The 14,272-nt window shown below is 37.0% G+C and overlaps 1 protein-coding gene across 1 annotated transcript in view; it reads left to right on the top strand.

The window, feature by feature from the left end:
* Positions 1–14,272, top strand: part of DMD (dystrophin) — a 2,715,231-nt gene that overhangs the window by 1,780,597 nt on the left and 920,362 nt on the right. The window contains exon 46 of the mRNA XM_055122927.1: positions 5,322–5,497. Within this exon, the coding sequence (XP_054978902.1) occupies positions 5,322–5,497 (176 nt within the window). The remainder of the gene's footprint in view (positions 1–5,321; positions 5,498–14,272) is intronic.

Genomic DNA, 14,272 nt, shown 5'->3' with positions numbered 1-14,272 from the left:
AACTTTACTAGTCTCTATCGTGTTTATATCATATTTTCAATTGACCAGCAAAGAAACTTGAAACTGTAATTAGCAGTTACAGTTTCAGCAGGTAATTCACAGAATTGCTTTCTTGACAAAGCTGGTTAAGTGAATGCTTGTTTTTCTCTCCCGTTGCCCTCAGTCTTTATCTTTTCTTCAGATCACTTTATATCTCTGCTGTTTACCCATTCCTATCTAATTTGTGATAGTATTGCCAAATCATTATCTCCTACATATTGCTTCCAATTTGTTGTTGTACAATTTTCCATAACTACATCTTAGCTTATTTTTTCTCTTAATGTGTCACATTTTATTTTCAGATTTTTAATAGAGCTGAGGGGAATTCTGCTAGTATAATGATTAAAGTATTTTGATGTAAAGTCTACTGGGGTTCTAGAGAGAGCTCATAGGGAAGAAAGAGATGTCTTGCATGTCTGACTATGGCATTCAATGGCCACACCAAGGGTTCCTGGCCCAACCAGGAATGCAAAGTGTAATCCTTGGGAGCCCCCAGGGTCTTGAGTCTGAAGCAAGACCACATTATCAGGCCTAGCCACCATCTTTCAGGACCATATTGCCAGGACTGGACCCTGATCATCACTACAGATGTTTCTATAAACAGTTAAAAATAAAAACATATATACAAGTAGATCGTAATGAACTCTTAGTCTTCATGCTATAAAATGCACGTAGTATAAAAATACAGCAGTTCCTTCCTTGCTTCGCGTACCTATTCCCTTATTCTCAATTTGACAAGACTCAAATGCCCTAAATCTGTGTCATGATCTATAATTTAGAAATGGCTCTCAAAACCATAAAAGATGTTGAGAATAATCCAAGAAATTCCAAATCGTGTGTAGTGCCATCACTTACTCTCTCCACATGACTCTAGCATGTATTCTGGCCTACACTTGCGTTCATGCTACCTTTAGGTTGTACGCCTTTGTCTCCTGACCCCCCAATGATGCTGGGTCAATTAGCTTAGAATAAACTGGTGCCATTTGTATTGAGAAAATTCTCCTTAATGATTTCTCTTTGGTCAGTCACAAGAATGAATAACAATTTGGTATTGGGATTCAAGCACAGTGTTCAAACTCTGAATAATCTAGTAGATTTAATCATTATTTTCCGTCTGAGCACTAGAATTAGGTGTTTATTTCCAGGAAAAAAATAGTAAATGAGAATGCCTAAGAAAACAATAGACTAACGTGATATGAAAGTTTTGGAAATTCATTGGTTATGAATAATTGCATGTTAAAGTATTTCAAAGCTGTAGAATTAATATAATGATTTTCATTAAGTGGATAAAGTTGATTGAAGTTTTACATTTAATTTGGTAAATCAGTTGTCATATCTTTTGACTGAGAGGCTAATTGTAAAATACCGTGTACAGAGTTTTACTTTCTGTGCTAATCATTTTTTGTTGTCTTAAGCTTTATCATTAAACTCTCCTTGAGTAGATCATACACTGTAAATGCATTTTCTGATTAAAACTGTTAAGCAAATTTAATAGACTATTTGAGCTTTTCATTTATAAAATTAAAAATATGAATATCATGTCTTGAGTTTCTATTTATTTGATATTCAGACATAATGATTTTAAGTATTGCTTTATTCTTCACAATTCCGTTCTATATCTTACAGAATATAGAAACAATAAAAATGCTTGTTGCTTCTGCAATTGGGTTGCAAAATTTGCGGTGACCATCAGACAGGAAGTAGTAGGGGCTAAGATCAAAAATACAGAGCTATGGGGCTGACAGAGAAATTCTGGAAGAGCTTTAGTTTATAGCATTATAAACCAGCTACATTATAAACCAGCTTTGTTAAATACTTAACAAAGATTCAGAAGTATTTACTCTGTAATCTTTCTGCACAATGTATTTTTCCCAGACTAGCATATCAACAACCCCTTGTTAGAAAATCCCAGATCTACAGTATCAGAATCAACCATGTAACAAGATACCCAGAAGGCTATTGGCCACATTGGTTTGAGACTTATACCCAATAGGTTATTGATGCATATTTTAAAAGTCTCATACTAGCTATAGATATGATATACCACTGGTGATACAAGGGAAATCGTAATCTTCATAATATTCTGCTTCCTTAACTTCTGTGTTTTAGTAAAAAATAGCCATTTCATTTGTCCCCCATGGCTGTGTGTATGTGCTAGTTCTGCAGCCATATTCATTCTCCCATAGCAGCCCATACCATCTATAACCTTCTCTGGTCCGTTGCCAGAACCCCTGGTTTGAACCTGAGATGTGTATCCTTGGCTATTGTCACTGTATTCATTCATAGTAGCATACACTTGGCCTCAAAATTCTCTAAAAGCAGAGCTCCAGGTCTGACAAGTATGCATTTAAAACAGGAGTCATTTTCTTGTCTTATGGTAACTTGCAAACTCCTTATTTAAAAAACAAATTCTGTCTCTTCAGACACAATGCACTCTCAGGGTCATGCAAACTCCCTAAACCCTCTCCCCCTGATGGTCCCAAATATGTACTCCTGATCAGTTCCTGAAGGCCATTAGCCTTGCCTTTGAACACCCTCATGACCTCCAGTGTGTAGGACCTACCAATTCAAACTTCTAGTTTCCTTCTAAAACCTCTCCCATTCATCCTTTCACTGACATCATCCATTTTTCTGATGTGCACAGTAGCACTGTCATCTCCTTGTTCATCCATCTGCTCGAGCAGTAACGTCTCCATTGTGAGACTTGTTACTGTTTTTGGCATATCGAATATGCCACAGGGAGCTTGCCAGGCTCTGCTGTGCGGCCGGGATACTCTTAGTAGCTTGCTGGGCTCTCCAAGAGGGATGGAGGAATCAAACCGGGGTTGGCCGCATGCAAGGCCCTACCCACTGTGCTATCACTACAGCCCATTTCTTTTTTTTTATTAGTTTATTTTTAATTAGAGAGTCATCGTGAGGGTACAGTTACAGATCCATACATCTTTATGCTCATGCTTCCCCCATACAAAGTTCAATAACCCATCCCTTCACCAGTGCCCATTCTCCACCACCCGTAAACCCAACATCCCTCCCCCCCTCCCCAGTCCCGACTCCCCCCACCCCACCCTGCCACTATGGCAGGGAATTCCCTTTTGTTCTCTCTCTCTGATTAGGTGTTGTGGTTTGCAATAGAGGTGTTGAGTGGCCATTGTGTTCAGTCTCTAGTCTGTATTTGGCCCACATCACCCTTCCCCCACATGACCTCCAACCACATTTTACTTGGTGGTCCCTTCCCTGAGTTACCCAGAATGAGAGACCAGCCTCCAAGCCATGGAAACAATCTCCTGGTACTTATTTCTACTATTCTTGGGCGTTAGTCTTATAGTCTATTATTCTATATTCCACAGATGAGTGCAATCTTTCTATGTCTGTCTCTCTCTTTCTGACTCATTTCACTTAGCATGATACTTTCCATGTTGATCCACTTATATGCAAACGTCATGACCTCATTTTTTCTAACAGCTGCATTTCTTGATATAATATTTACTAAATATTTGGTTTTCTTTCTCCCACTTGCATACACCATAACAGATTATAATTTAGAATTATGCCCACTCTGCTTGGCTAATTTACAAAGTCTTTAATTCCAGAATATTGTACTTATTTCTTTGAGTCTCCATGAGATTTACTAAGTATTTAATACTAATTATATCCTGACATTCCTTCCTACCTACTGTCTTTTAGTCATAAACTTAAGCATTATCTCAATAGACCCTCTATGAAACTTTGCATGCACCAGAACTATACCAAGGATTAGAGATGTAATTATGACTAGAAATTTATCTCTGACATCAAGGAATTTATAGCATAAAGGATTTATGAATTTTGTCATGAATGGATGTAAAAGTTACCAAGCCATGGCTGTCAAATGCACCACTCATCTCATTGCTAAAGAGTAAAAAGTAAGAAGTGGATCAAAGTCACATAATTGCAAGGAATCAACAGATGTTTATCACACTGAAATGTTTATCACATTTATGAGATCGGGACATTTTATGGATTGTTCAATCAGTGGACATAGTTTTATATTCATTGGGAGCTATTGTGTATGGGGGAAATGGCTCTTTCACTTTCAGTAATTTATTGAGCCTTTTAATTCTCAAGTTTCTCTATCAAATTCTCACGTTCAAAAATAACTGCACAAAATTTTGAAGAAAAATAACAAGTGCATGTGGAATGAGAGTATAAGGGACATTTGGCCAAGTCTCAGCAGATACGTTTTCAATCATTTATTTGGCAATCATGTACTGGAGTCTGCCATATACTTGGTATTGGATCATGGAACAAGGGAATATAAGAATTTGAGATAATTAAAATCATATTTATCAGGAAAGTGTTTTGCATATTCTATCAGTAACATAAGGTCTTTTTTATGTCGCTAGGTTTAAACATGGTAATTAGCTTAAGTACTTTTTTCTTTAAACTTCATATTTTTAATCATTTGTTTTAATGCTTTACAAATTTGAGATTATAAAGAGAATTATACCACTTCTTTCATGGTCAAATACATTTTTCTGCCTATCTGATTACAACACAATTTTAATGAAATTATTATTCTGATGCCCTTACAGTTCATACAGGACAAAAAGTCAAAAATATTTGACACTATTAATGACTCAGAAAGATGCTCTGGTGGTTATGGATTTTCTTTTAATCATCCCTCTCCCTTAGGATTATCTTGATAGGCTGTCTCCAAACGCAAATAATTCCCCGGGTTATTTTGTGGGTCTAATGTAAAATACATTGACAGAAATAATTTGAAATGAATTTCCTTGGGCTGTAATGAATTTGTGTTTAAACACCTTTAGAGAATTTTAAAAATACTGTCACTGAACTCTGTTCTTTATCACCCCTTCTATCGACAGTTCCTAAATAATCCAAATACTTTTTTCTTTTTCATGTTTAAATTTTACAACACTTCATAGACTATTAAGCATGGAACATCCTTGTGGGGACAAGAAATCGAATTTGCTCTTGTGAAGATTTCCAACTAATTGATTTGTAGGACATTATAACATCCTCTAGCTGGCATGCTTTACAAAAACAAAAGCCGGAGCTGAACCGTGAGGGCACTTTTTTTTGTGCTGACATAAAAAAGGTGGCCCTCTGACTGGCTTGTGTCCCCTGGATAGGAGACTGTGAGTTTCATAGAGGGAACTTTCCCGCGGAGCTTTTTCATTGCTCCCTGTCACAGAAGAACAGCAAATGTTAGTACGTTGTTTAATCGCTCCTCAAAGGGACCGGGACTTCATCTTTGTTTCCCCTTTTTGGGTATCTTACAGGAACTCCAGAATGACATTGGGCAGAGGCGACCTGTTATCGGAATATTGAATGCAGCTGGGGAAGAAACTATTCAGCAGTCCTCCAAAACAGATGCCACTATATTAAAAGAAAAATTGGCAAGCCTGAATCTACGGTGGCAGGAGATCTGCAACCTGCTGGAAGAAAGAAAAAAGAGGTAGGGTGACAGACAAAATCAAAATTCTAAAATTGCAGCAGAACCCTTTAAACTGCTCTGCAAGATTTCCTGAAGGATTATAACCAGGTGAAAGGCATTAACATTTAGGATACCACCCACCGTGCCCTATTCTTTCTCTTACATACTAAAATAGGTGGCATTGGTTACTTAAATAGGAGGTGTTTGCCTGTTATTTTAAACTTTCAAGATTGTTTTTAGAATGCATACAGTTGTTTAAATAGCTACATCTTTGATATATCGCAACAGTTCACAAGACGGGTTTCCATTATTTTTTAAAGGTAAGGAAGGGGAATTGAAAACAACTAGTCTGTGGAAAATACTGCTCTAGATGTTTTAATAGCTGTGAGAATGACTATAATGCAAGAAAACATAATAGTAATGTTTACCTTTTCTTCCACTACTTTTGTTGCCATGACTCAAAACGAGAACTTGGCTGAAAACACTCAAATGTGAAGGGAAAAGCAAAACCTAGGAAAGGTTATTATTGAATTCAGTCATCATTTAACTCTCTTGGAATGATGCTGTCAGCACAGAAAGTCCAGTGTATGCTGTTGCTGTTGGAAGGCATTTCATAAATGGCATTTTGTGTTACTGTGTGTTATTTGTGTTGTGGATGCTAATGTTCCCTGTTTCATAAGGGAGAACCTGGCCTCTATTTACCAAATGAGAACTATTGTTATGAACAATGAAAATTCAATTGTATCTCAAAGCTCTTGCTTCCTACCTCTCATCTGCATAATAGATGGATTTTAATATTCAGAATGCTGGAACAACTCACTGATAAACTCCTTTGGCTAGGGTGTTTTAGAAAACTTTTCAAATTATGCCCATTGTCTTGCCCACCTACTCCTCTCCCCTTTGCTCCTACTATATTATTCAGAAAGTAGGTACAATTATTATTCCAGTACAAAATGAATGCTCTACACCCTATATCTTGTTAGTTAAAACTTAGTACTCATCCAAAATCATTTATTACTTCAGAGTTTGGTTTGGGAACTATTTTAATTTTAAGCTAGGTAATAATATAAAAGAACCAGATTTTGTAGTCAAAATACTTCCTGGGCAAAGCTATATGCTTTGTTTACAAATAGAAAGCTTACTATATACATACTATCTCATTTCCATAACTATTAGGTTTATAGTATGAATAAATTTAAACCTATGTTATTTCTGAGCTAGACTTAATCCAGCTAGAAATGAGATGTTAAGAAAGAAAAGCACAAAGGAAAATAAAATAACTGCATGATATAGATAGGTCTGTACATATATATTTTGTATGAATAATGTGGATTAAATTGGATGATTGTTTCTGTTTATATATTTCTCATTTTAATTTTTTCTAGTATTTGGGTAAATTCTCTGATTCCTCTTAACTTATAAAATAATATTATTTTTTACTTCAAAATGCCAGTTAGAATTTTAAAATGAATATATAGTATACCTGTTTTACCAATAAGCTATAAAATTTTAAATGCTTCTAAGTTGATAAGAAATGGTATATGCTGACTCTGTTGTGAAATATTATAGGAATTGTAGGTTAATTACAGCTAGGGATTCGGCTCTAATTGGTTAGAAAATTTTCTTCCATTTAAACATTTTGACCTACATTGCATATTGCACTTTTGTGCTTTAAAAAGTCAAGCTCAGCTTCCTTGAGTTTTTTCTTAAACTCAGCTTTGAAAGTTGTCTACTTCACACTACATTTTAAAAATAAACGTTAGCTTATTTAAATTTTCACTGAGATCCATTTGTAGCATACTTTCTGAGGATTTTTTATCATTTGAATTTTAATGTAAAATGTTATAAAATATGAGTGCTGGAGAGACCAATAAGGCCACAGCTATTTTCAAACAACTAATATCAAATATTGAGTAAAATAAATATTTTATGTCTATGTTAACCTAACAATTATGGAAAGATTATGCTCGTGAAACTATTGATAATCCAGTGGCATACTTTCAATATAACTCAACAGAAGTTAGAAGGAAATAAATTATTGATTACACAGATGGAAAATAAAGACAAGTTGACCACAAAATTCTCATTTTGCAAGGAGTTTAAATGCAAATGTTTGAAATAATTTATGTTTCTTTGGGAGGGCGTGGGTCACACCCAGTGATGCTCAGGGCTTACTCCTGGATCTGCACTCAGGAATTCCTCCTGGTGATGCTTGAGGACTATATAGGATGCCAGAGAACAAACCTGGGTCTGTTGCTTACAAGGCAAGTTCTCTACCCACTATGCAATCTCTCTGGCTCCTAATTTATTTTTCTTCCATGTTTAAATTAGAATTGTGAAGGTACACAGTCAAAGCAAAATACATAAGGAATACTGGAGCTTTCTATCCACTTACTTCGAAACTCTTCAAAGAGTTTGAAAAGATTAGCAATCAGAAATATGAGAAGGAAATTCTCAGTAAGTTTTAAACAGCAGGTGCCATCCACTGTATGTTGGAAATAAATGAAATATAAATTATAGTCAGTTATCTATACAACTTCAGATAAAAATTTGTTAGTTGCCTCAGTTATGTAGCTTAAAAAACTAGCTAAATTCTGTAGGGTCAAGCATGATATTAATGAGTTTAATGCTGGCTAGGCCACCAAAATACAATTTATAAACAAATAATATGCAATGCAAACCTAGGGAATATTGAGGGAAATCACAGGTTAACTCTAAGTGTAAAGTTGCTAGAGCCAATATATTGATAGAATCAAGGGGTACCATGAATTTGAGTGTGGACAATATTAACTTTTGTTTTCATTATCTGCTCACTGTAACTGAGCATATCCTTCCATTTTTGAATGCGGACAATAGACTAGAATAGTATTGACAATAAAATCTCAAATACTTTCAATATCATTTTAGTTGTTATGGATATCTTAAAATTTTTCTCATGATAATCACTGTTTTAAAACTGCTGTAGTTGGTACATTTAAGCAATGGAATGCTATGCAGCTGTTAGAAAAAATGAAGTTATAAACTTTGCATATAAGTGGATCAATATGGAAAGTATCATGCTAAGTGAAATGAGTCAGAAAGAGAGAGACAGACATAGAAAGATTACATTCATCTGTGGAATATAAATTAACAAAGTAGGAGACTAATACCCAAGAATAGTAGGAAAAAGTACCAGGAGGTTGGCTCCATGGCTTGGAAGCTGGTCTCACATGCTGGGGGAAAAGGCAGCTCAGATAGAGAAGGGAACACCAAGTAAAATGTCGTTGGAAACCACGTGTGGGAAGGGAGATGCATGCTGAAAGTAGACTAGAGACTGAACACAATGGCCACTCAATTCAGCCCTATTGCAAACCACAACACCCAACTGGAGAAAGAGAACAAAAGGGAATGCCCTGCCACAGAGGCAGGGTGGGGTGGGGGGAGATGGGATTGGGGGGTGAGAGAGATACTGGGTTTATTGGTGGTGGAGAATGGGCACTGGTGGAGGGATGTGTTCTCGAACATTGTACTCGGGAAACACAAGCACGAAAATGTGTAAATCTATAACTGTACCCTCACAGTGATTCACTAATTAAAAAAGAAATAAATTTTTAAAAAGAAATCTAAGAATCAAATGAAAGGGAATATCCTGGATGGGACAATGAAATGAGAAAGATACATAAATAAAAACTAGAGTAATGTGAAAAAATAAAATAAAGGACTTTGCCAATCAAAAAATAAATCAATAAAACTGCTGTAGTTACTAGACCTTCCATAGATTGCTAATGTTGATATGGGATTGCATGTATTTGCTATCTTATAATTTTTCTGTATAATAGTTTTAGTATCACACTGTTGGTTACCATTGAAGCCCTGTATACTCTCTATTTGGACTTTCTTGTTAGTGTATGAGGAGTTTTTAAGAGAAAAACGGAAAACAAAATTATTCTAAAAAGGTGTTTTAAGCTTCACAAGGTTGTCACAGGGTTCTGTGGAAAAACAAGTGATCTTAACTATTTCTAGTCAGCTACTCATATCTGCACAGGCTTCATTCTTCTAGAAGGTGGTTTTAATCCTTTTAATAATGAGAAGTCACCATCATACACCTTTTCTTCTGGAGCTGTCAAGAAGAGTTATCATTCAAAGGGATGTCTATAGTCAGGTGTCTCTGGGTAGTGGATTGTTGACAATATAATGAAGGGCATTTTACTTAGACTAATGCCAGTCGATAAAAGATTATGTGGAAAAAGGAAACAAGGTGATGGGATGTGGAATCCCAAAATTGAGGAATCTCTGAGTAATAGTTCATAACAATCAAATCAATGATCGCAAAAGACACCTCCTCCCTGCTTACAAAATGCTACTGCTTGCACAGGTTTCACAGATAAGACAATTGTCATGTGAGCATATATTAGTTTTGAGTACTTTTATTTAAATTTATTTTTTAATAAAGCATAGAGTATTTTTATTTAAATTTATTTTTAATTGAATAACAGTGAGATACACAAAGTTGTTTATGATTGGGTTTCAGTAAAATAACACCCTGCCCTTCACCAGTGTTCATTTCCCCATTTCTTACAACCAGTGCACCAATTTCCCCAATTTCCCACCCACTCTGACCCACTACTCTGCCTAAAGACACTTTTCTTCTCTCTCCCTCTCCCTCTCCCTCTCCCTCTCCCTCTCTCTCTCTCTCTCTCTCTCTCTCTCTCTTTCTCCCCTTTCCTCTCCCCTCCCCCCTCCCTCCTCTCTCCTCTCTTCTCTTTCCCACCCCAATTTGGGAATTATGGTTTGCAATACAGCTGTTGAAAGATTATGAGGTGTATCTCTTTACCTACTTTCTTTTTTTTTTTTTTTTTTGCTTTTTGGGTCACACCCAGCGATGCTCAGGGGTTATTCCTGGCTTTGCACTCAGGATTTACTCCTGGCGGTGCTTGGGGGCCCATATGGGATGCCGGGGATCGAACCCGGGTCGGCCGCGTGCAAGGCAAACGCCCTACCCGCTGTGCTATCACTCCGGCTCCTCTTTACCTACTTTCAACACTCAGTTCCTGTATAAAGTGATCATTACTATTATTATTCTATTCTAGTCCTTTCTCTATACGAATTGCCCTTCACCTCCTACACACACACACACAAACACACGCACATGCACACACACACACAAACACACGCACATGCACACACACACACCACTCATACCTTGTGGCAAGCTTCCAACAATTGACCAATCCCCCTGGCCCCTATTTTCCATGGCATTGGATATTAGTCTCATACTATTTTTATATAACATACATGAATGCTATCATTCTATATCTGTCCCTCTTCTTCTAACTCATTTCACTCGGCATGATACTCTCCATGTCTCCATATTTATTAAAGATTAATCCTTTAATTTATACCTGATTTTAAAATATACTTAATATTTTTTCTTATCCCAACATTTTCAGTGAGATTTCAAACATACAGGAAAGGTGGGGGAAATAGCATGATATGTATTATACCCTATTCTTCTCCTAAATTTAGGAATACTAACATACATTTTTCTTTCTCCCTCTCTCTGCTCCCCATATCTACCTTTGACTATTGTTGTGTATAATACAGCTAACATATTTTTTTTGCATTTTTGCAAATAAGATAGAAACCCCTTATATTTCACTCCTATTTGAGCATGCATTTCCTTAGAACAATGGCATATCATATATAACCATTTTTGTTTATCACAGCCTAAAATTCAAAATAATATCTTGTTATTATTAGTCTATATGGAAATATCCTTCAATATCTTAAATTTTTTCTATTACATCAACATCTTACCATGTTTGCCTTGTATTTGTTTTTGTAGGAGGAAGGATTTATAGAAAATATATGAAAAGCACAAAGTGTTGTAGACCTATGTGATTATATACCAGTTTAGCAAAGAGTAAGGAACTGTAGAAATGTGACAAGATACATGAAAAAGGACTTGCCGTTGTAGGAGCAATAGATTGAGGGAAGGTGAAAGTCTGAGTACTAAGTACTATAAGACAAGGGACAATTCAGTTCGGTTTTAGTTGTGTTGATGCAAATTCAAGACAGTGCAACTTCCACTGATAAATGAAACCTCCAATTTCTTGTACAGAAAAGGGATAATTGAGACAATTTCACAAAAAAATGTTCACAGTGCCTTTGACAAACTGGGGAGAGTAGGAGACCTTTGCCTCTATCTTTTGCTTTGCATTTACTTTCAGCTCAAAATAATCTTTATGCTAAAGTGGAAATGAAATATTTGTGGATGGCATATTTTGATCCCTTCAGTTTTCTCAGTATCCTTTACCCTAAAATAACAGCTCTTACAAACGCAGGGTGATTTCACTTATCTGTTGTGATATATAGAATACCGGATGAGGAAATGTAGCAAAGTGGGAATGCCTAAATCACCCCTGACCCCAGTGTTTAGAGAGGAGGAGGATAGAAAAGGGAAGAAATCAATGGGGAAAGTGGGAAGTAATGCATGAACAGGTATCAGGGCATCAGTTGTACTGGTGATAATGGGTGAGTGGTATAACCATAAATTCAGAACACAGACTCAACAACACTGAAAACATGAGATCTAAGCTGCACCGACTGGAACTTTGTAATGTGCCCATCAATTTCATAGGTTGGGACGGTGAGGGGTGACAGAAATAATCAGAACACTGGTAGAAGGAAGTTGACACTGGTATTGGGATTGGTGTTTGTAGGATAACATAGCCTTAGGTAGTTTATGTATATTGGGTTACTCCCATCACAGTGCTCCCATTCCTCTGTGTTTATTTGTAACTTCTTTCTTTGTGTTCTGTTGACTTGTAAATATTATTTTTCTCTTCTCCTTGAGTCCTTTGCACAGTTTATTCAGAGCCCTGTCCTTTTGTATGGGCACAGGAAGAATGTAGCTAATGCTATGCATTCATAACCTGGGAGTCATTTGACTCTACATGATAGTTTACTCCTGGGCATCTGTTCACTCAACCTAAGCCTCAGTGCCCTTACTTCCTAAAACCCCAAAAGCAGGATCCTGACGATGGATGGGATGGACCCAGGGCAAGCGGTGAGTTACCTTGGCATCGAGATGGGCCTGGCCAAAGTGCCTAATGTTTAACAATAAGTTAAGAGCTTGGTCATGGACAAATGCTATCATGATCCAAAGAGTAATAACTAAATTCGGACACTGCTAGCATTAGGAATGATTAATCTGGCCTGAGCGCTGTAGTCTGAGTCTGTGGCAAGATGTTGCCAGGAGAGCTGCCCTACAAGCCTCAATGTATCTTTACTGTGTCCATACAAAAATAACTAGTATTAAGATGTTGATGGAGTTGTTGGAATGAGGAAAAGAGAAAAACACCTTAAGAGGTATTTTGCCTGCAGGCAGTCAGGAAGGGCTTTCTTATGTTGATTTTGCTACCAGACTGTGTGTAGCCTAGAGGGCAAGGAGGAGAGATGGAGAGAGAAGAATCTAGAGAGCTGGGATCAAGGAATGAGGGGCTGTGTGAGACTAGAATGGGGAGCTCAGAGAGACTGAAGCAGGCGACACCTGGAGAGAATGGAATAAAGGACAACTGATCAGTCAACCAGCTTGGCCCTCATTTTCTCTTCTGTCTGCCCCGTGGCCTGGGCCACCCTGACTGGGCGAGAGACCTGGGACTCACCCACAGAAACCCCGGGGCAGCTCATGGGAAGAGCCGGCCCCTGCCAAAAGTTTTTTTACAGGTGTTGAAATATTGTATGCCTAAAACTCAACTATCAGTGACTTTGTAAATCATCATAATCATCATCATCATGCCATGTATAGTCTGTTTTCTCAAGCGGTCTCAATAACATCTCCATCCGTCCTAACCCTGAAATTTTTGGAAGCCTCTCTTTACTCATCCTTCCCAACAGTGTAGCATTCGAGACTCTTTCAGGGTCAGGGGAATGAGACCCATCATTGTTACTAGTTTTGGCATATGAATACACCACGGTGAGCTTGCCAGGCTCTCCCATGCAGGCAGAAAACTCTTGGTAGCTTGTCATAATAACAGATAATAAACTTGCATGATAAAATGTGATAATATAATGGTCTTATGGGAACTAGCAAGAGGGATAAGGAAACCTTGGCAGAGCTAGTACTTGGGCTAAAACCTGAACTAAAAAAGTATATTAAAAGAGAAAAATCACAGTTCTTTTACACTTAGAAAAACTGATTCTGACTTTTTAAAGTGCAATATTATATCTTTTTTTTCACTCCCCCGCAATATTATATCTTAAGGATGGGGGGATCACCTCTATAGTCTTTTTTTTCTGAATTCCCCCCACCCCCATAGTATTATTTCATATATATCTCAGGATGTAGAGCAAGGCTTCTTAAACTTTTCTCACATGTAAACACTTTTTCCTCAAGAAATGCAACATAGGCATGTGATTCAGTTTGCTGTAGATTTTGAATGAGTTGTTGGTTGGGGTATGTTCAGAGATATTAACTTGTTAGCCAATTTTTTTTGCAATGCCCACATTCAGATACATGGGGTTGTGATCTACAGTTATGTAGCTAAAGTCAAGATGAGACAAGAAGTACCCAAGCTTGCATTTTGGTAAAGATACTTTATATAGGTTGCCCCATGCATCCTGTTAAAGCAGAAGATGCACAGGAAGAAAGAACAGTGCTGTAAACAGTGCTAAATTTTACCACATGGTTAGGGTGACAGGTCTGAATTACAGTAATGCCACAATTTTTCCCTTTAGAATTAAAAAATCATCTAATGCCTTTAATATTCATTGATAATCTTTCCTGAATACTTATATTGGGCTTGCCTAATAATC

This window comes from Sorex araneus, chromosome X, assembly GCF_027595985.1.
Source record: "Sorex araneus isolate mSorAra2 chromosome X, mSorAra2.pri, whole genome shotgun sequence".
Lineage (NCBI taxonomy): Eukaryota > Metazoa > Chordata > Mammalia > Eulipotyphla > Soricidae > Sorex > Sorex araneus.
Note: the sequence above shows the minus strand (reverse complement) of the source record. Positions and strands in the feature narration are given on the sequence as shown.